At 44.5% G+C, this 17,485-nt stretch overlaps 11 protein-coding genes across 14 annotated transcripts; 6 read left to right on the forward strand and 5 right to left on the reverse strand.

The window, feature by feature from the left end:
- The first annotated feature begins 38 nt into the window (after positions 1–38).
- Fitm (acyl-coenzyme A diphosphatase Fitm) lies at positions 39–2,083 on the forward strand. The gene is made up of 2 exons (XM_064691366.1): positions 39–920; positions 978–2,083. The coding sequence occupies exons 1-2, from the start codon at positions 401–403 to the stop codon at positions 1,730–1,732; spliced, it is 1,275 nt and encodes a 424-aa protein (XP_064547436.1). The 5' UTR covers positions 39–400; the 3' UTR covers positions 1,733–2,083.
- On the reverse strand, positions 2,021–3,927 carry Gdap1. 2 transcript variants are annotated; one of them, XM_064691371.1, is made up of 5 exons: positions 3,629–3,926; positions 2,897–3,089; positions 2,655–2,837; positions 2,128–2,589; positions 2,021–2,049 (listed from the first exon to the last, which is right to left on the reverse strand). In XM_064691371.1, the coding sequence occupies exons 1-5, from the start codon at positions 3,749–3,751 to the stop codon at positions 2,036–2,038; spliced, it is 975 nt and encodes a 324-aa protein (XP_064547441.1). In that variant the 5' UTR covers positions 3,752–3,926; the 3' UTR covers positions 2,021–2,035. The 2 variants fall into 2 exon arrangements, with proteins under 2 accessions (XP_064547441.1, XP_064547440.1); XM_064691370.1 differs by having other exon boundaries at positions 2,021–2,589; positions 3,629–3,927.
- Positions 3,928–4,512: 585 nt separating this feature from the next.
- Dhrs4 (Dehydrogenase/reductase 4) lies at positions 4,513–6,497 on the forward strand. The gene is made up of 3 exons (XM_064691372.1): positions 4,513–4,901; positions 4,965–5,367; positions 5,429–6,497. The coding sequence occupies exons 1-3, from the start codon at positions 4,624–4,626 to the stop codon at positions 5,732–5,734; spliced, it is 987 nt and encodes a 328-aa protein (XP_064547442.1). The 5' UTR covers positions 4,513–4,623; the 3' UTR covers positions 5,735–6,497.
- Positions 5,730–6,485, reverse strand: CHMP2B (Charged multivesicular body protein 2b). Its single transcript, XM_064691374.1, has one exon. It carries the CDS (start codon positions 6,483–6,485, stop codon positions 5,847–5,849), a length of 639 nt encoding a protein of 212 aa, XP_064547444.1. The 3' UTR covers positions 5,730–5,846.
- Positions 6,498–6,635: 138 nt separating the features above from the next.
- Positions 6,636–7,439, forward strand: Prpk (TP53 regulating kinase). The gene has a single exon (XM_064691373.1). It carries the CDS (start codon positions 6,712–6,714, stop codon positions 7,393–7,395), a length of 684 nt encoding a protein of 227 aa, XP_064547443.1. The 5' UTR covers positions 6,636–6,711; the 3' UTR covers positions 7,396–7,439.
- Positions 7,388–9,753, reverse strand: LOC135434701 (pentatricopeptide repeat-containing protein 1, mitochondrial). The gene is made up of 2 exons (XM_064691364.1): positions 7,821–9,753; positions 7,388–7,759 (listed from the first exon to the last, which is right to left on the reverse strand). The coding sequence occupies exons 1-2, from the start codon at positions 9,687–9,689 to the stop codon at positions 7,466–7,468; spliced, it is 2,163 nt and encodes a 720-aa protein (XP_064547434.1). The 5' UTR covers positions 9,690–9,753; the 3' UTR covers positions 7,388–7,465.
- Positions 9,754–9,832: 79 nt separating this feature from the next.
- On the forward strand, positions 9,833–10,493 carry LOC135434709 (protein Asterix). The gene is made up of 3 exons (XM_064691376.1): positions 9,833–10,085; positions 10,144–10,224; positions 10,276–10,493. Exons 1-3 carry the CDS (start codon positions 9,930–9,932, stop codon positions 10,363–10,365), a joined length of 327 nt encoding a protein of 108 aa, XP_064547446.1. The 5' UTR covers positions 9,833–9,929; the 3' UTR covers positions 10,366–10,493.
- Positions 10,386–11,855, reverse strand: Yod1 (Yod1 deubiquitinase). 3 transcript variants are annotated; one of them, XM_064691369.1, is made up of 2 exons: positions 11,357–11,557; positions 10,386–11,300 (listed from the first exon to the last, which is right to left on the reverse strand). In XM_064691369.1, the coding sequence occupies exons 1-2, from the start codon at positions 11,413–11,415 to the stop codon at positions 10,622–10,624; spliced, it is 738 nt and encodes a 245-aa protein (XP_064547439.1). In that variant the 5' UTR covers positions 11,416–11,557; the 3' UTR covers positions 10,386–10,621. The 3 variants fall into 3 exon arrangements, with proteins under 3 accessions (XP_064547439.1, XP_064547438.1, XP_064547437.1); XM_064691368.1 differs by having other exon boundaries at positions 10,386–11,303; XM_064691367.1 differs by having other exon boundaries at positions 10,386–11,855.
- A 900-nt stretch (positions 11,856–12,755) lies between these two features.
- Positions 12,756–13,233, forward strand: LOC135434752 (uncharacterized). The gene is made up of 2 exons (XM_064691429.1): positions 12,756–12,911; positions 12,983–13,233. Exons 1-2 carry the CDS (start codon positions 12,894–12,896, stop codon positions 13,151–13,153), a joined length of 189 nt encoding a protein of 62 aa, XP_064547499.1. The 5' UTR covers positions 12,756–12,893; the 3' UTR covers positions 13,154–13,233.
- Positions 13,234–13,834: 601 nt separating this feature from the next.
- On the reverse strand, positions 13,835–14,356 carry LOC135434788 (uncharacterized). Its single transcript, XM_064691481.1, has 2 exons — positions 14,257–14,356; positions 13,835–14,185 (listed from the first exon to the last, which is right to left on the reverse strand). The coding sequence occupies exons 1-2, from the start codon at positions 14,272–14,274 to the stop codon at positions 14,024–14,026; spliced, it is 180 nt and encodes a 59-aa protein (XP_064547551.1). The 5' UTR covers positions 14,275–14,356; the 3' UTR covers positions 13,835–14,023.
- A 1,953-nt stretch (positions 14,357–16,309) lies between these two features.
- LOC135434617 (uncharacterized) lies at positions 16,310–16,996 on the forward strand. The gene is made up of 2 exons (XM_064691240.1): positions 16,310–16,366; positions 16,430–16,996. The coding sequence occupies exons 1-2, from the start codon at positions 16,310–16,312 to the stop codon at positions 16,994–16,996; spliced, it is 624 nt and encodes a 207-aa protein (XP_064547310.1).
- The last annotated feature ends 489 nt before the right edge of the window (positions 16,997–17,485 follow it).

Consider the following 17,485-nt stretch of genomic DNA (forward strand, 5'->3'; position numbering starts at 1 on the left):
TGCAGTTCACATGTAAACGCTGCCATTCGCAGTTCAACGCGTGTGGTCTGGTGTTCTATTTTCTGGCTGAAGCAACAGCTGCATATTTTGGTTAAAATATGCAACGAACAAGAATAGAGCGAAAGAACAACGAAAACTGCCTTGTGCTAAGTGAAAAATTCTGTGAAACTTAACAATAGTAATAATTAAAAACACACACAGTTCGGTGCAACTAAATTATATGTAATCTAATGTAATGCAATTTGAACTTTGACACCTTTCGTTTTGGTTCCGCTTTCACTTTTGACAAACCCTTTACCATAACCAAAAACGGCAGCAATAAAACGACGTAGTATACAACACATTGGCAAAGTGCAAACAACTTCAACCACAACGTAGTAAACAAAATCTCCATATCAACATGGCCACAAAACGGCGTCCACTGCGTCCCAATCTTGCCCCCGGACAAAACAGCGGCTCCAATATGAACTTTCGACCTGGTGGACCAGATATAACTCGATCAGAGGCGCGAGGCACGCGTCCAACCGCTGCCCCCACCAGCATTCGTGAGATTCTAGTCATGGGCGTCATACATCTGTGCAAAAAGACGATATTCTTTAACACGGACCTAAAAGTGGCCCTCTATTTGGGCAGCTTATTCATCATCTCGCTTATAGGCGACTTCTTGCCATTTCCCAAGACATACTTTGCCCGTTCCGACAATCTGTTCAATCTGTACTTCGTCAAGGTTGGCTGGGGTTGGACTCTGTTGTTCGCCGTGCCCTTTGCGGTACTCTCCGCCTATACAATCACCTGCGGCGACATGAAACGCATGCTGAGGCATCACTTCCCACGCATTGTAATAGCCACTTTCTTTTGGTTCTTCTGGACAAAGCTCTTCAACATTGTGGAAACCTCCTATGGTCGTTGCACTACCAAGGGTAAGATTGGCAGTTTAAAAATGTTAAAACTGTTATTAAAGATTGTGTTTCTTGCAGGCTTCCAGAGCAAGTCCAGCTGCCTGAAGGCGGGTCATTTGTGGCAGGGCTTTGACATCTCAGGCCATGCGTTTATACTTATACACTCTAGCCTGGTGCTAATCGAGGAGGCGCGTCCCATTATCAAATGGGAAACCATCAAGGAGCACCTACGTAACGAGTTGCACAATCGCAGCGTATCGGAGAAAACGGGAAGCAATCCGTTGCGCGGCCTGAACGATGAGCAAATGCGGAGCTTACAGTTTCTCTATACGCGACTGACGCCCATCATTCGCACCTTGTTCATTGGGATGGCGGCTCTGCAGCTGCTCTGGGACATAATGTTGGTGGGCACGATGTTGTACTATCATCGCATGATTGAGAAAGTCATCAGCGGCATCATTGCCATACTAACGTGGTACTTTACGTATCGCTTCTGGTATCCAACCAATGGCCTGTTGCCCGAGGCGCCCGGCAATGGCGTCTTCTACTACCAGCGCGAGAGTGTCCCTTTCAAGAGACCCACGCATTTACACACCTGCACACCATCTGCTGGCAGCCAGGCGTCATCCAGTGGATTGAAAGCCAATCCCAATGGCAGTAGCCAGTGGTCGGCGGGCAAGGTGGGTGCTCAGTCGTCGCCACAGCAGCAGCAAATGCCTACTTTCATGGGCATGCCCCTGTTTACCAATGTGAAGGCAGCGAGTGCCGCGGCCAGCCTTCTGCAGGCGGAGCAGCAGAAGCGGGAACAGCAGCAGGCAGGCGTGGAAAGCTGAACCCAAGTCTTTGACTAACCCAGCAACAGAAAACAGGAATTGAATTATCAGGTTAGGCGAATCATTTTTAACCGGTAGTGGCTAGCAAAATCTTTTGTACCAAATAGAACTTAATACCAAATGATTTTATATAAAATGATATCAGCAGCTTGAGGCTCGCACTTTGGCACTGTGCGCTGTTCATAGTTCATAGTTCATAGGGCAATCGCAGCTCCGCGCTCTCTCTCATTCTCTCGAACACTGTTTCTGCCTTCCGGATCTTGCATTGTTACCACGTAGTCTTAAGCGTTCTTTTGTTTGTGTTTATATGTGCCCAACTTTAACAACAACAATAAAATGATTGTTAACAAATCGTGCTGGCTACTTATGCGCAAAGGCTGCGAACATGGCCATACCCAAGAAACCGGCGGTTGCTCCCAGCTTGTAATTGGAAGGCGTCATACTCCACATCTCCTTCAGTATTTCGAAATTGCTGCTGGGCATGAGCTTGTGGTATGAGGCACGCTGCTTGAACCGTAAAAAGTAGCCCTCCACCTGCGGCAACTTGCCGAAGCCCCAATAATAGTTCTCGAAGCCCAGCTGATAGAGGCGCTGCAGCAGCAGGCCCAAGCTGACGTCAGCCAGTGTGAGCTCATCACCCGTCAGCCACTCGTTGCGTGGCGTTTGCTTGGACAGCTCCTGCTCCACATATTGTAGCACATTGCGCACCGCATCCAGCACACGCTGGAAATCTACACGCGAGGCGACAAGTTTCCTGCGAAGTAACTGAATCTCTAGCTTTTGTTGCAGTGCAGTGTTATTCGAGTCCAACTCATCCACGGAGTGACGCAGCAATTCCATAACCTTGTCATTGTTCTCTGCGGGTTAAAACACAATGGATAATTCGATTGGAACAGCACCCAGGCACATTTAAACTGCTCACTCAGGCAGGATTGCCGTACGGGCCCAATGAAGGGAGCCTTGGGCACCAGCTTGAGGTCGTCGTGGATAAAGGAGCCCAGACTTAGTGCGCCCACAGGCAGGCGTGACAATGCGCGTTCAAATATCATCATCTGATCGAATTGTGGGGAATCTGGTGGGTATGGCTTCAGCAGCGGATGCTGCTCTGTTAGGAGACGAGACATTGGTTTGGATTGGCTAAGCATATCGAAAATAATTACTTACCTCCACGGAACTTGGTCTCCACGTAGCTGATGATGTGCGGCGAGTTGGGTATGATAAAGGCGTCATCCTGCAGCACGGGCACATCGCCTTTAGGATTCAGATTTAGGAACCAGCTGGAGTACTGTTCGCCATTGCACAGATCGACTATGTAGGGTGTAAAGTCAATATTTTTCTCATAGAGCACCAGCAAAACCTAGGAATGAAAATATAAAAAACAGATTGATAAAGCTTAGCTAACCGCAAGTCTGCGAATAATGTACGATCATTAATCCTAATGACTTGTAGCTCCCTCCCCGTTTGCTTGTACTATTTATACTGTTCCTCAGTTTTGTTTATTTATCACTTAAAGTCGTTTCATACGCTTTCAAACGCTTCATTAGCACCTGCATCAAGGTAAACAGTTAAATAATATTATTTATTAATGCTGTCAACAAAAAAGAGAAAAGAACAAAAACTAAAACTAATCAAATCTACTTGTGTTGGCAGCCCTCCAGATATTATGCATACGCCCCCGTCACGCACGACTGCACTCGAAGTAGAAGGGGGCACCCAGTGGGTGGTGGGTGGTGGGTGGTAGTTATTTAAAAACTCTACATAGTCATAGCTAACAAAATAACATTGAACGGTAATCACAATCATGACGATTACTTCTGTAATTTCGCGCCATTAGCGCGTTTTGTAATATTAAAAAATTGTCTCAAAAAATCACATGATTTAGTTAGGGCAACTAACTTTTTGCGAGTAAAAGTTGTACGGATGAAAGTAGAGTACTAATTTGTTGTCCTGAAATACGGGCGCCTTGAAGTCCTTTGGTGCGGGCGCAGCTGGCGAAATTTCATCTGCTTGGCTGCTCATCTTTCAAATCTTGTGAATCGTACTGGCAGAGTTATTTGGTTATATCACATGCTTCACGTTGGGTGCGAAAACGAAAACCGTTAACCGCGTGCCGTATACCCTGTTCCTCTAGAGCTCTAGAAAAAGCGGCTTGCACACTTGGAACGACGCGGAGCGACTAACTGCTGAAAGTACGCGTTCTGATGGGTTGGGAATGGAGTAGAGCAATGAAACAACTTAACAACTAAAGCCGCTCCGGCGATCTATAATTTGCACTTTCGGCTGAGAGCAAACATTGGGTTGTTGTTATTTCTGGATATGATTTGTGCTGCTGTTGTTGGTGGGTTATTCGTCAACGATTCTTATTCTCTTTCAGTGTTGCGGTTCCTACTTGTTTTTTTATATTTATCTTTGTTTATTCTGTTACGACATCGCGAATCATATTTAATGCGTACAGGCAATGTTTATTTAAGTTTTTTTTTTTTTGGAGATTTTCATTTGAACAGGTCTTATCTACAAATTGGGGGGAGGGGACAGCAGACAGTGTCAAGCTTGTAAGGTGGTATTATTCCAGTAATTCTAATTGGAGTAATATTACACAGAAACACTCTAGTTTGTGCCATTAGCAAAATATGCTCTTTTGTTTAACTACAACTTAATTTAATAAATGTGAAGAAACAAATGTGATTTAAATGTAGCCGTAATTCAAAAAGTGCGCCCAAAAAAGCTTTTACTTCGCCGTGAATGGCAACAAGATGTAGCATCAAGGAAAGCACGTTCCAATTGGAACTGCTTGGCTTAGTCGTATAGGAATCGTACAAATAGTAGAAGTGAAGAAAAATCAATTTGCCGATCCTTGTCAACCGAAATTCAATTCAAAACTTAGCATAAATATGTTGCATCTGGGCAAGCAATTGGCTAGCAAGGCGCCAAAGCTCCATTTGACCGCTGCATCCAGTTTGTCTGGAGGCAAAGTCCAAAGTACCATGCAAAGCACAACATCGATTAGAAATCTTAATCAACATAACAGCAACAACGATAGTAACAAACTCGTTAACCACAATCTTTGCCACAAACGATTGTCCAGCGGCAGTGCCAGTCAAAGTTCGAGCGTTACAAGCATGAAGCGTTTAGCAGGCAAAGTTGCGGTGGTTACCGCCTCCACAGATGGGTGAGTGCTCAGAGACATTGTCCTTCTTGCATATTGATTATGGCTAATGTATTGTGTCTGCAGCATTGGCTTTGCGATTGCCAGGCGTTTGGCTGAGGATGGTGCCGCCGTCGTGATCAGCAGTCGGAAGCAGAAGAATGTGGACAATGCGCTTGCCGAGCTGCGGAAACTGAATCTTAACGTGCATGGCCTCAAGTGCCACGTGAGCGAGCCGCAAGATCGTAAGCAGCTTTTCGAGGAAACCATCAGCAAATATGGCAAGCTCAACATTTTGGTTAGTAATGCCGCTACCAATCCTGCCGTGGGCGGTGTTCTGGAATGTGATGAGAAGGTGTGGGACAAAATCTTCGATGTGAATGTAAAGAGCTCTTATCTATTGGCCAAAGAAGCTCTGCCATATCTACGCCAGGAGAAGGGCTCTAGCATAGTGTTTGTCTCGTCCATTGCCGGCTACGATGCATTTGAGGTTAGTTGGCTATTAGTTTAACCAGTATTTATTTTATCTTAATCTTTGACCTTTTCTACAGCTGCTGGGCGCATACTCCGTGAGCAAGACAGCGCTGATTGGACTAACCAAGGCAGCGGCCAAGGATTTGGCGCCTGAGGGCATACGCGTAAATTGCCTGGCACCTGGTATCATCCGTACAAAATTCTCCAAGGCGCTGTACGAGAACGAGGCTGCCAATGAGGCGGCGCTTAGCAAAATACCCATGGGTCGTCTGGGCACTAGTGAGGAGATGGCTGGCGTTGTATCTTTCCTTGTATCGGAGGATGCTGGCTATATAACAGGCGAGTCTGTAGTTGCCTCTGGGGGTATGAACGCTCGACTTTAGAGTGATGCATGTAGATATACTTATGTTCGTATGTCTTATGGCCTATGAATAACAATTGTGTTTACAAAAAATCCAAATACAGTTGTGGGAGGGATTAAGCACATTAATATAACTAGGAAGATCTCAGTTTGGCCAACTGATCTGCAATGTCCTTCTCGGTGCGCTTGCCGCTAGTCTCGAACTCGCTGGATCCTGTGGCTGGTATGTTGGCCATTTTACCAGAGATTTCAATGCCAATCTCATCGAGCACCTTGTTGACCACATCGTTAGATTCCTCCTCATCGCCAGATTCAGTTAGCATGTCGTCTAGCGTATCGTTTATCATTTCGTCTGTCATTTCCATGCGCATATTTGCTTGCTGGAAGTCACGCACAGTGCCTGCTATAGCCTCTGGGCGCATCACCTTGTTCATGCCAGCCATCGTCTTGGCTGTGGTGCCCATTGCCTCGCCCAGAGCTATGTTTGCGCCCATGTTCTTGTTTTGATAGCCTATGGATTGTATTTTGCCCGCAGCGGCGTAACTACGCGATTTTTGCTTGCGAATCTCGATCAGTTGCTTGGCCAGTATTTTGCATGCATCGTTGTTTCCAGAAGCCGCACTGCGTCTGATCTCAGCTTCTAGTTTTTTCTCCTCCTCCTCCAGTTTTCGACGCTCTCGTTCAATGTCGCGAGTTGCTTTCCGCAAGCTGCGATCATTTTCGCGTTGCTGTTCCTTAACGGTGGGTTTCTTGCCAAATATATTGTTAAACATTTTATATTTTAATTTTTACTGTCTGAACGAACGGGAAGGGTTTTTCAAAAAGGTGATTCACTGTTGAAGCTGGCGTTTGGTGTGTGCAAATATCAAAACAAAATCAGCTGTTGCTTTGTCAAATGTGGCTGTTGCGCTGTGAATGGCTAATTTCGTGGAGAATGGCAATTAGCTTTGAACTCGCAAGTGCATATCACCGGTGATAACATTATTTTAGGAATTAAATATGACATTAGAAGTACTAAAACAAGGGGCCGAAGGTCGCCTTTACCTTGGTGAATTCAAGGGTGAATCGTGTCTAATAAAGGAACGCTTCGTCAAAAAGTATCGTCATCTAGAGTTGGACACACAAATAACGAGGCAGCGCATGAAGGCTGAGGTAAAGGCAGCTGGCCGTTGCCTGGCGGCTGGCATCCTGGCACCACGCATTCTCCACTCAGATTTGACTAGCCATAAGCTGTACATGGAGTACTTTGGAAGCGCCCAGACAGCTAAGCAGTTTATACAGAAAACAGTGGCCGAATCGACCGACGAGCAGGCAAAGCAGCGCTTGGAGGAGCTGTGCACACGTATTGGCGGCATCATTGGTCGAATGCATGCCAACAACATAATACACGGCGACTTGACCACATCAAATATACTTATCAATCCCAATCCGAATACGAGCAGTAGCTATGATATCATCTTCATAGATTTCGGACTAAGCCACTATAATCAGGCGACAGAGGACAAGGGAGTTGATTTATATGTGCTGGAACGGGCGCTGCTGAGCACGCATAGTGAGCAGCCCTATCTGTTTGAGCACATACTGGCGGCTTATCGCAAGGAGTGCGGCAAGGACGAGGAGGCCGTTTTGGCCAAGTTTGAGGAGGTACGTGCGCGTGGAAGAAAACGCACAATGATCGGTTAGCCGTTCATATTTAACGAATACTTTAATAAACCATGTTAAACTTACATGTTAATTTAGTCTACATTTAATCCTATTCTATTCGTTTTACTGGGTCTGATACCGGCGGATCATCTTGCAGCTCATTAATTTTGATTTTCTTAATATATTTTCGGATTTTTGTTTTACGTTTCACTTGTTCGTGCTTCGCTGGTTCTACGCCAGTGACAGGAGCTTCCTTGTATTGTGCATACGGACGGGCTTTCAGCTTGGCAATGGCATCTTCCAGCTTCAGGCCGGACAGGCCATGCTCCTCGTAAAACAGACGATATTTATCACAGAACTTTGAGTGCCCCTTCTTAAAGGCCTCAGTTTTTGTTGAGGGGTGCTGAAAATAGTTGTCGGTTAGTTTTCTTAAATTATTCATGGGGTAATTGACTATGTCTCACCCTGGCATCAATGGCTCTGGCACAGCCTCTGTGAAAGTTATGTAAATGCCGTAGGAACGATTCGTTTGGTTTTATGCTCTCCTCCAGACTAAGTTGCATGATTTCGTTGATGTACGTAAATGATTTCTGTGCACAGCCCTGCCGCAACATAGCGCCCAATATCGGCATATTCATACGTATGCCCGCTGCCTGCATTTGCTGCAGTAGCTCACGGGCCTGTTCCTGGGTGCGGCAGCCCAGCGCTAGTACGCCATATGTCACAATGTCAGGCATCAAGCCAGCAGTGCGTATCATAGTCAACACCTCGCGTGCGCTCTCATAATCGAAGCGCATCGAGCGCTTCTTGATCAGTATGTTAAAGAAATCAATGTCCGCTTTGAGGCCAATCTTGCGCACAAAGCTTAGCAGTTGCTTCTCCGCTGCATTAGTGGGCGGTATGACCTCAAGCATGGTTGTAAAACATTCAATGTTCGGGGTTATTTTGTGGACCTTCATTAACTCCAGATAACCGGTAATGCCGCCCAGCAATAGAAATCGCTCATGAGGACGCGTCACTTCAGACAAAGCAACTAAACTCCCTAATTGTGGGCGTGGAAGCAGCAGATTGGGCAGCTCCAGTTGTTCTGTGGATGGGGACGCCAATTCGAGCTGATTAGCCTCCGTAGAGCTGGGCGCAATGGCCACGCTATCAGGCAGAGATGCTTCCAGACCCTCTTTGCCCGGCGGCAGTGGTCTGTTAGTCGCACCCGGAGTTATTTGTTCCAGCACCTGCTGCATGGACTTTAGATCCCCAAAGCCACAGTCTCGGACACAGCGCAGCATGGCATTAAAACTGTAAAAGTCTGGAGTTATGCCACGCTGCAGCATCTTATGCCAGGTGAGTAGCGCATGTCGGAAGCCATGTTGCTTATCACTGGCGCACGCTTGCAGCAGAAAGTTGAAGCTCTCCGTGTCCAACGGCAGCTGACGTTCCAGCATTTCATCGGCCAGCATGTAGGCGGTATCTATGTCTCCACAGCGACCGTATGCCTTGATCATGGCATTGTAGTTCTTTACATTCGGCTCGTAACCTTTTTCCAACATGTTCTCTCGCAGCTGCCTCGCCTTGCCCAAGCCGTCAATCTGTGAAGGTGCATTGGCGCACGCATTGAAGAGGGAAGTGTAGGTGCCGCCGGTAACTTTAAGACCACGTTGACGCATTTTAGTGTACAGACTGAAAGCTTTACGAGTGTAGCCCGCCTTGGCGCAGCCGCTGATAAGCAAATTGTAAATGTAGTTTTCTGGCTTCACACGATCCTCTCGCAACATGCGCACCTCTAGCACGGCAAGGGCGTCATTGATGCGATGCGCATTTAAATGTTCCTTTATCAGACGAGCGTACTCTATGGTGCGAAGTTTTCTTGTGTGTCGCGTTGGTCTGCTAATGAATTCTTCCTCCTGCGCATCACCGGGGTCTTCAGGTTGAATACCGCTGAGCTTTGCATCGCCGAAGGTATCCGGATCACCAAAGTCGATCAATGTTTCTTTTTTTTGTTCCAGCTTATCCGGTTTTGCAGTGTCTTTTTCGAAATTTTCCGATCTCTTAAACTTGTTATGCACACGCAGTCTGGGGGTCTGTTCTCTTGGGTCTTCATCCAAAATCTTGTCTTGGAAAGGATTTGTCTGTCTGTTTGCCTCACGTTTTGTCTGCAGACCGGCATCCTGATCCGTAATACGCACGTGTAGTAGGCGGGTTTGCTGCCAGCCAAGTTTTGGAAACTCTGTTTGAACACCGAGTGTTTTTTTTAGATGTAAAGAGTGCTTTGGTGCGTATTTCTGCAGACGGCGTATGTGTGGAATCAGCGCCAAGCTGAAAAAACGCACAGCCATTTTTGTCTGTGGCAATTTGCTATTATTTTTATGTAATTTAACGAGTTTTAAATGTGCATGCCGTTGAACAGTAATTTATAATAATAAGGAGAAGAAGCATCGTCATTCCCTTACCAAACCTGTGAATGGCATACAGCTGTTTTGAATCGATGTGGCAACGCTAACATTCCCTTGCACTGCTCAAGAGAAATTTTAGTTTTTTCACCTAATTTGACCGACATCAATAAAAATTAATTGAAAATGAGCTACATTGTGGATCCACGTCGGAAAGAGAAAATCAATCGCTACAAGGCACCCAAGAACCAAGGACAAGGCGGTGGCGCCAATGAGGACATGATGCCGGATTATATGAATATTCTGGGAATGATTTTCTCCATGTGCGGTCTGATGATGAAGGTAACACCACGTCTCCATTAATTTCAGTACAAACTGTAACACAATCCCTTTGCAACAGCTTAAGTGGTGCGCCTGGTTTGCCCTCTACTGCTCTTGCATCAGCTTTTCCAGCTCGCGGGCAAGTGACGATGCCAAACAGGTGACTAAAGAATTCACAAACGAGTGCCCATTGCTAATCCAAATTTTCTAGGTTCTGTCTTCCTTTATGTTAAGTGTAAGTGCTGTGGTCATGTCATATTTGCAAAATCCCGCGGCAATGACGCCGCCATGGGCGTCGTAACAAAGAATACACAATATTGGTTTCCTGCTAGTTTAATGAATGGAACTTTATTATTCTCCAAAAACTCAAATGACAGTTGATTGGGCGTAGAAAGAGTTGAATAAATTAACCACAGGAGTTTGTATAAATTTTGCTAAAGAATTCGAAGGTAATTGGCAGGAGCTGACAATTTCTTCGATTGAAACTATGTGGTGAGTATGTAATAGGCAAACAGAATAAAAGCCAAAATATAAATGGTGCCAAAGATCAGTACGTATTAAATCTCCCCAAAGTTTGCATGACCAGTGGCTTTGGCGTGCTGTTGGGCCTGTGCCTGACCCACAAGCAATAGATCACACTGTAAACAACGAAGATTAAATTTATCCACATTTGTAAATTGGCGTGAGGACTTTGCTTCGTTGGCCAGCTGCTCAGCTTGCTGATAGACGCCCAGCTCCTCAACGGGGAAGATGGTAGCTGGTGCGGCACTTTGTGACGTCTCCATGTAAAGTGGATCATAGTGTATGCCATCGAACAGTAGGAACACACGTAAACCAAAATTTTTGTCCTCACCGAAACGATTGATAATGGCGTTTTGTATATCAACGACATCGATTTCAATGCCATAATAATTGGATAAAATGGACACTTCGATGGCGCCGCCCCACGAGTCCGCCTTCTGTATCCAAGCGCAGTACTCGGCGTTTGATTTGCCAAGGACGGCATCATTGTATTGCTGCGGATCGGCGGCCACCTCCTGCGCGATAATATGACGCATCATTTCGCTGCCCTCGTTGTCCACCTTACCATTGAGAACGAAACGTATGCTTGTAAAAAGGCACGAGTTATCCGCTGGCACCACCTTTTTCAATAGAATTCCATTGAAATCGCCATTTGGTCCAGCTTCCGCGGGCGCGGTCACGGGTGCGGTCACGTGTGCGCTCTCGCGCCCGTTGCTGCTATGAGCGACAATGTCGACAGAGTTCAGTTCGGCATTGCTTGAGGTAGTTACCTGACGCAGGTGCTCTGCATCTTCTTCCGCCTGCAGACGACGCGCCAGCGCTTCGTCATCCTCAATGATTGCAGAGTTGGCCACTGGCGTCGCCTTCTCTTCCACAATCAGCGTCTCGCCACTTTGGATGCCAATGGAGCGCAGATTCCGCTGCTGCTGGTCGCTAAGATCCAGCGGCCGAGGAGGAAATCCGACGAGCACGTGTAATTGTGGCTCCTTGATTTCCGTTGCCTGAGATATCCGTGATTTTAGTTCAGCTATTGTTGTGTTCTCGTTCAGGTCATTGACAATGAATTGACCTTTTTTCGATTTTAGCTTCACACTGAACGAACCAGTCATATTTCTGATTTTAGCTTTATATCTGTTTGCCGAAAATTTTTTTTGGGATTTTATAATTTTTCAATTTTAAGTAGTTGGAATTTTGACTTGATTTGGTCAAGTGTGTTTATTGTCTAATATTTTTTTATCGTTCTTTTGCTTATTGTTTAATACGCGATAGAGATGGCAGGGATTAAGTATTTTAACGTAATCGCTTACTATGGTGCTGCCACACTGTTTATGACAATGTGCGATGACAGCAGCTGGTTCAAAACAAGATGCTTACACAGAAATGCACTAAAAAATACCAAGGCGCGCCTTAACGGCGGGCAAAATTTGAATTTAACATTTTTTCTCTCAATAATCAAGTTTGATGTTGGCAAACATGATTATTTGCTTAATGATTTGCATATTCTGTACTAGTCGGGTGGGTAAAACAATTAGCGCTAAGGCAAGTTGTGAAAATCATTCCAGAACGGATGTTTAGTTCTGCTACGGCCTTGAGCAAAGTGAATTTACACAAAGAATGTTTGCCATTGGCAAGCACTTCTTTTTGTTGGTGCCCATCCTCTGTCAAGTTAAGCTTAAACTGTGTTTTAGCTAATCAGTAATGCTGATAAAGTGATAATTTCCAACGAAAACGGCAAGTGAATGGATCATGCATCACCAGAGTTGAGGTTAACCAGCTATAAAAGCCGCTAATAAGTATTAAGTGAGAGCGGGGGCTGCAGCTAGGGAACGATTAGCTAATGGTCAAATCAAATAGAACTCAGAACCAAGGAAACATATATTAGCGAAAACCCACAGAGATATGTCAGTCAACACACCAATTTGCCATCGGGCTAGGCCAACAATGGGTCCAATAACAACAAAAGCGGTCTCAACAAAATAGTTTGGTTTGCTTTATGTTTTATTTTTCCACACATCCAAACGCCTTGCGTGGTACACTAAAATCACATTTAATAGTCCAAACAAAATTTATTGTTGGGCTGTTCGGAGATACAATGATATTTTAGAGCTTCCATTGTGACGATGTGTTGTTTTAATCTCTATGTAAGACGAGCGCGCATGCGCACAGCTCGGAGCGGCTCGAAACTCCCATATAAATAGATGGACAGCGGGGTCTATGCTCAGTGCAGGTCTGTCAACGCGTAACGCGAGATCATCAATTAACACGTAGTGCTCAGTCAAGGAGTCCTCAACTTAAACCGCAATCACAATGAAATTCTTGCTTTTGGTGCGTCCACTTGACGGCAGATTCTATGGATAACATTCAACTAATTATGGAGTACGTTTGCCTATTTCCAGACCGTGTTCGTTTGCCTGGCTGTGTGCTTCATGGCAACCAGTGCTGTGCCCGTGGAGGAGGCCATACCCGAGGGCATTGAGGGTCCCGGCAGCGAGCCCATCAGCCCCACCGACGATCAGTCTTTCCTGCTGAAGCTGAAGCTGCTCAAGAAACTGCTCTTCCTGGGTTAATTGCCGAGATTAAATGGACTTTTAGCATATTTTGTTTCTAGTTTTTAAGAATGATATTAAAAAAAAAACAAAATTTTAAATCTTAATATGTTATTTCTTTTAGTTTCAAGTTCACGTTCCAAGTCATTTGTTTGGCGAGGTATGGAAATAGTTGGGGAGGGAGAAAGATATCAATGAAAAAATGTTGTTTAAATCCGATGGGGAACTGAATCTAATGATAAAGTTATCATTGATGATAGGCAAAATATTAGCTATATGGATTAATTCAAGACATTGGCTTGATGCGATTCGCTTGTTAAATAGATTGAAGTCTATACAATTTTTTTTCTATTAGCTCCCAAATGCTAAATACAAATTTAAAACCATGACAACAATTCACAGTTATTAATTAAATAATATATATATATGTATGTGGGTCAATGTCAGTAAACAGTAAATATATATGTATATATATGAGTCCAAAAGATATGTGCTTCAAAAATCTTGTAGATCGTTAAGGCAAACAGGAATCAAATTGTTCACACTTTTCGACTAATTCACATAGCCATCGAGGCTTGTTGCCCATATTCAAATCCCGAGCGATAGAAAACATACTTCCAGTCATTAGCTCCTTGTTAAAAGAGTTGCAAATGAAGCACCATGGCACAAGCATAAATTTGTGATAATGTTTGTTGTGTGGTTGTATGTGAATTATATTTATTTAGTTAAGTATACGATTAAGCTGTGAATGTGAGTGATTTGTGTTTATCTCTAAGCGAAGGGTTAAATGCAGCACAGTGCCTTGGCCCAAGCGGAGAGGTTGGGTTCCCAGTTGGTTGTGTGTTTGTACATGGACTAGAGTCAACGGGATTGGCTGGCAACCGTGTGGCCTTAGCCGAGCAGCAGCTTCTTCAGTTTCTTCAGCTTGAATATGGCCTGGGGATCGTGGGGATTGTGCACATCAGCCTGGCCATAGAAGTTGTCACCCTGCAGCGACTCGTCGACGGGCACAGCGGCGACCAGAGCCACAGCCAGCAGGCAAACGAAAAGAGCCTGTAAAATGTGCATGTGGATATCCTTGAATATGGAACCCTTGAAGGCAATCTATATCTAAGGAGACTCACCAATGCGATGTACTTCATTTCGATTAAAGTCGTTGATATGCGAAGGTAACTGTGGAGCTGTTTAATCCAAAAATTGACTGCACCTGGTGGCCACAGTGCCGGTGGCTTTTATACCCAAGAGATGGCGCCCCCGAAAAAGAAAAATAAAAGGAAAAAGAAACCCATCAAGCGATGATAATGTCATATGTAAACTGCACATATTACATTCCCGGTTTGGACAAGTGGTCAAAAATGGCGATACATAAACAAAGGCGCATAAATAAACGAGTCTGGTCAATAAAAACAGCAAAAATAAAGAAAAACTGACAAAAATTGCAAATTGCTCGAACGTGCACAGTCTCTGGGCCCTGCTGGGCACCTGCCTGTGGCACTCTTCTGGTCGCTGCGCAAATAAAGCATATATTTATAAGGCACAGACAGATGCACCAACAACAACGACAGCAACTGGCCACATACGAGCCATGCCCGCCTCCCGCCTCCCGCCGCCTGTCGCTATTTGCATTGGTTAGGTCAGAGCCAAGCGCGCTGTTTGTGCCACTGAAGAAGTCTCAGCAACTGTCCAAATAAGCTTTGGACTAAGTATAGTTAGGCAGATTTACATAGATCGGTGAAGGTTAAGTAAATCAAAATACAGCTCATTCGGAAATCGGTCAGAAAAGCGCCCGCAAAGCATGACATTTGTTTTTTATTTGAGAACAGTCACTGCAATACACGGAAGTAGAAACTGGATGTATATATAATATAATATAAATATATTACATAATAGCCGCATTTTGACCAACAGATTAGCACCGAAATAGCGCTCACAGCCTTCTCTCCATATCCAACTGAAATTGAATCTTAAGGAGCCCACGTATCCGGAATTTAGTTTCACACCTCAAATAAAGCGATCAATAGGTGGGTCAGCTAAGTCCATAAATATTTGGCACTTCTATCAGCCATCAAGCTTGAACGTTTAAGAGTTAAATCAACACAAGTTGAAAACCGCAGCCAACACAGAATAAACGTCTCTGGGCGTTGGCTATAAACAGCTCAACAAATTAAATAGAGGTCAACATATGGATTAATATATTTGTTTATATTTTTGGGACTTGTTGACTGGAGCCCGTCAAAGTCAAAGTCGTTTCACATTTACATGTTTTGTTTTATAAGCATTGACAAATGTAGTGCAATTCGTGGAGCGGAAACGAATGCAGATCTTGAGAGCTCTCTGTTAAATGAAATTAGCATGCTGACCACATGACTTAGCACATTTGAGTAAGCCGCCAAAAGATGTAAATCCAACATACAGATAATTGTATCTATTTATGCAAATTATACCAAAAGCGGTGTGAGCTGCAATAGACATGTTTGAAGCTTGTTGGGCTTAGACAACAAATTGCCTGAATGGCTTTTGATCGAGTCATCGTGATCAAAATCAGCGTCATGCGTCGTCGGGTTGTCTGTGGGCACCGCTCGACGCTTTTGTTGAGGTGTTTTGTGCCCATGGGCATTTCAATTAGCTCGTTTACAATGGGCGCCCCAAAAGGGCGTGGCTCGAGCTGGCAATTTATTTATGAGCCCCTCTCTATAAACGTGTATTTCGCACATGTTGACAGTTTGAAGATCGTAAAGCTGTCGCAAGTGTCTGGGAATTAGATATAAAAGTGCGTAACATTCATTTCATTTTTGGACAGCAAATGATGCCGAACCAATGATAGCCATATAAGACGGACGTGGCCAGCTTATGTGGGTCAGAGCCCAGACGACCTTTGCCTAAATCGTAGAACACTCTGTCAACAGACATACAAATTGTTTTGGCAAACTGTTTAGCTGTTAAAGCGAAACAAATCACGCATACGCCCCCCGTACACAGAGCTGTGTTTAACCCGAAATACAAATGAGTTGATAAGAATCTTAGGGGAATCGGGGTGGCCATTCAATATGCCCAACGTGGTTAGCAAACAAATCCATTAGGTCAGGCGACGTGGCGTGACTGAGCTGGAGTCGAACGAGTCGCTTGCAAACTCTAAAATGCAAAGCATAAACCGCACTTTACTCCGGCTGCACGATTATGAGTCCATATTGCGGGCTCCTGGGCTTAGCCTGGTTTGCAGCTCAGGTACTTGGCGTAAGTCCTACATAAAACAGCTTAAAATTCGTTTAATCTTAATGCATGGCATATCATCTCCAGCTAAATATGCAAATTGATCAGCTCTACTCCAAGTCATTTGTGCCCAACGATATAATTATCAGCTATAGCTTGGAAAATAGAGAGACCATAAACTATAACTTGACCGTGAAGGTGCATTTTCCCGGCAAACTGCTAATGCAGATCTTTGTACGCCGGCTGGACGATGTGCCGGGCGGAACAAACACCTTCGAGATGCTCAAATTGAAGAATTTGGATTTCTGCAAGTCACTTGAATCGATGCGCAACATGACCATAGATGATTTTCAGAGCGATTCCCTCATTCCGCCCACCTTTCTAATATCCTGTCCATTAATGCCGGGCTTTTACTACGTGGACCGTGGCTTTTTCGACGACAGTCTCTTTCCATGGCCCATCAAGGATGGCAGATACTTTCTGCTATTCGAGCTGGTGCAGGTGTACGAGGAGGTAACCAGATTATTAAATTGCAAATTAAAGTTCAGCAAGAAGATACCTGAGACGAAGCTGGAGAGCGAAACGCAAGGAACCAGCATGGAACCTGGAACCAACGACAAGCCTGAAGACGACTTTGACGGCTTTAAGCGTTGATATAGACCATACCATATATTTCTATGAGTGTATTCTCAATGAATGGGTTGAATGGGTTCAACTGTGATTGTGAAATGGATTGAATGTGATTAAGGCTTATATTTAATATAGTTTTTGTGAGCTTTACTGATGAATGTGTGTAGAATATTGGTGCAAAGATTGGAGCTGAAACTGGCTCAAGTGTAATTCAAAATGTGTCCCAAGGTGTCAAACAAGTTTTTAAATTAACATAGCAGAGAAGATCCAAAATTGAATGACTTTGCTTACGCTTAGCAGGTAGAGTCCAAGATAATACTGCCCATTTATCATAGCTTAAAACAATAAATTTTGGGAGTAGCAGCAGGAAGCCGAAACCATTATTCAGTTTATTTTTTTTATGGAAACAACTTAAGCAACTGCACTCATGAGAATCGTACAGAATGATAACCGAAATCAGCTGATGAACTTGAACCAGAAACACAGTTCGGCTGGGTAAACGCGTATAAATTA

This window comes from Drosophila montana, unplaced genomic scaffold (assembly GCF_035044405.1).
Source record: "Drosophila montana isolate Dmon_TW-CO22-7 unplaced genomic scaffold, ASM3504440v1 contig_3438_1, whole genome shotgun sequence".
Classification (NCBI taxonomy): Eukaryota; Metazoa; Arthropoda; class Insecta; order Diptera; family Drosophilidae; genus Drosophila; species Drosophila montana.

Excerpts from the sequence above, each read along its gene's own strand:
- Prpk (XM_064691373.1), top strand. The coding sequence starts at position 6,712 with ATGACATTAGAAGTACTAAAACAAGGGGCCGAAGGTCGCCTTTACCTT.
- Yod1 (XM_064691367.1), bottom strand. The coding sequence starts at position 11,695 with ATGACTGGTTCGTTCAGTGTGAAGCTAAAATCGAAAAAAGGTCAATTC.
- Dhrs4 (XM_064691372.1), top strand. The coding sequence starts at position 4,624 with ATGTTGCATCTGGGCAAGCAATTGGCTAGCAAGGCGCCAAAGCTCCAT. Across the intron at positions 4,902-4,964 it reads GTTACCGCCTCCACAGATGG|CATTGGCTTTGCGATTGCCA; the intron begins GTGAGTGCTCAG and ends TTGTGTCTGCAG. Across the intron at positions 5,368-5,428 it reads CCGGCTACGATGCATTTGAG|CTGCTGGGCGCATACTCCGT; the intron begins GTTAGTTGGCTA and ends CCTTTTCTACAG.
- LOC135434701 (XM_064691364.1), bottom strand. The coding sequence starts at position 9,689 with ATGGCTGTGCGTTTTTTCAGCTTGGCGCTGATTCCACACATACGCCGT. Across the intron at positions 7,760-7,820 it reads CCAGAGCCATTGATGCCAGG|CACCCCTCAACAAAAACTGA; the intron begins GTGAGACATAGT and ends AACTATTTTCAG.
- LOC135434617 (XM_064691240.1), top strand. The coding sequence starts at position 16,310 with ATGAGTCCATATTGCGGGCTCCTGGGCTTAGCCTGGTTTGCAGCTCAG. Across the intron at positions 16,367-16,429 it reads TTGCAGCTCAGGTACTTGGC|CTAAATATGCAAATTGATCA; the intron begins GTAAGTCCTACA and ends TATCATCTCCAG.
- CHMP2B (XM_064691374.1), bottom strand. The coding sequence starts at position 6,485 with ATGTTTAACAATATATTTGGCAAGAAACCCACCGTTAAGGAACAGCAA.
- Fitm (XM_064691366.1), top strand. The coding sequence starts at position 401 with ATGGCCACAAAACGGCGTCCACTGCGTCCCAATCTTGCCCCCGGACAA. Across the intron at positions 921-977 it reads TGGTCGTTGCACTACCAAGG|GCTTCCAGAGCAAGTCCAGC; the intron begins GTAAGATTGGCA and ends TGTTTCTTGCAG.
- LOC135434709 (XM_064691376.1), top strand. The coding sequence starts at position 9,930 with ATGAGCTACATTGTGGATCCACGTCGGAAAGAGAAAATCAATCGCTAC. Across the intron at positions 10,086-10,143 it reads TGTGCGGTCTGATGATGAAG|CTTAAGTGGTGCGCCTGGTT; the intron begins GTAACACCACGT and ends CCTTTGCAACAG. Across the intron at positions 10,225-10,275 it reads CAAGTGACGATGCCAAACAG|GTTCTGTCTTCCTTTATGTT; the intron begins GTGACTAAAGAA and ends CAAATTTTCTAG.
- Gdap1 (XM_064691370.1), bottom strand. The coding sequence starts at position 3,751 with ATGAGCAGCCAAGCAGATGAAATTTCGCCAGCTGCGCCCGCACCAAAG. Across the intron at positions 3,090-3,628 it reads ACAACTTTTACTCGCAAAAA|GTTTTGCTGGTGCTCTATGA; the intron begins GTTAGTTGCCCT and ends TTTCATTCCTAG. Across the intron at positions 2,838-2,896 it reads GGAGACCAAGTTCCGTGGAG|AGCAGCATCCGCTGCTGAAG; the intron begins GTAAGTAATTAT and ends GTCTCCTAACAG.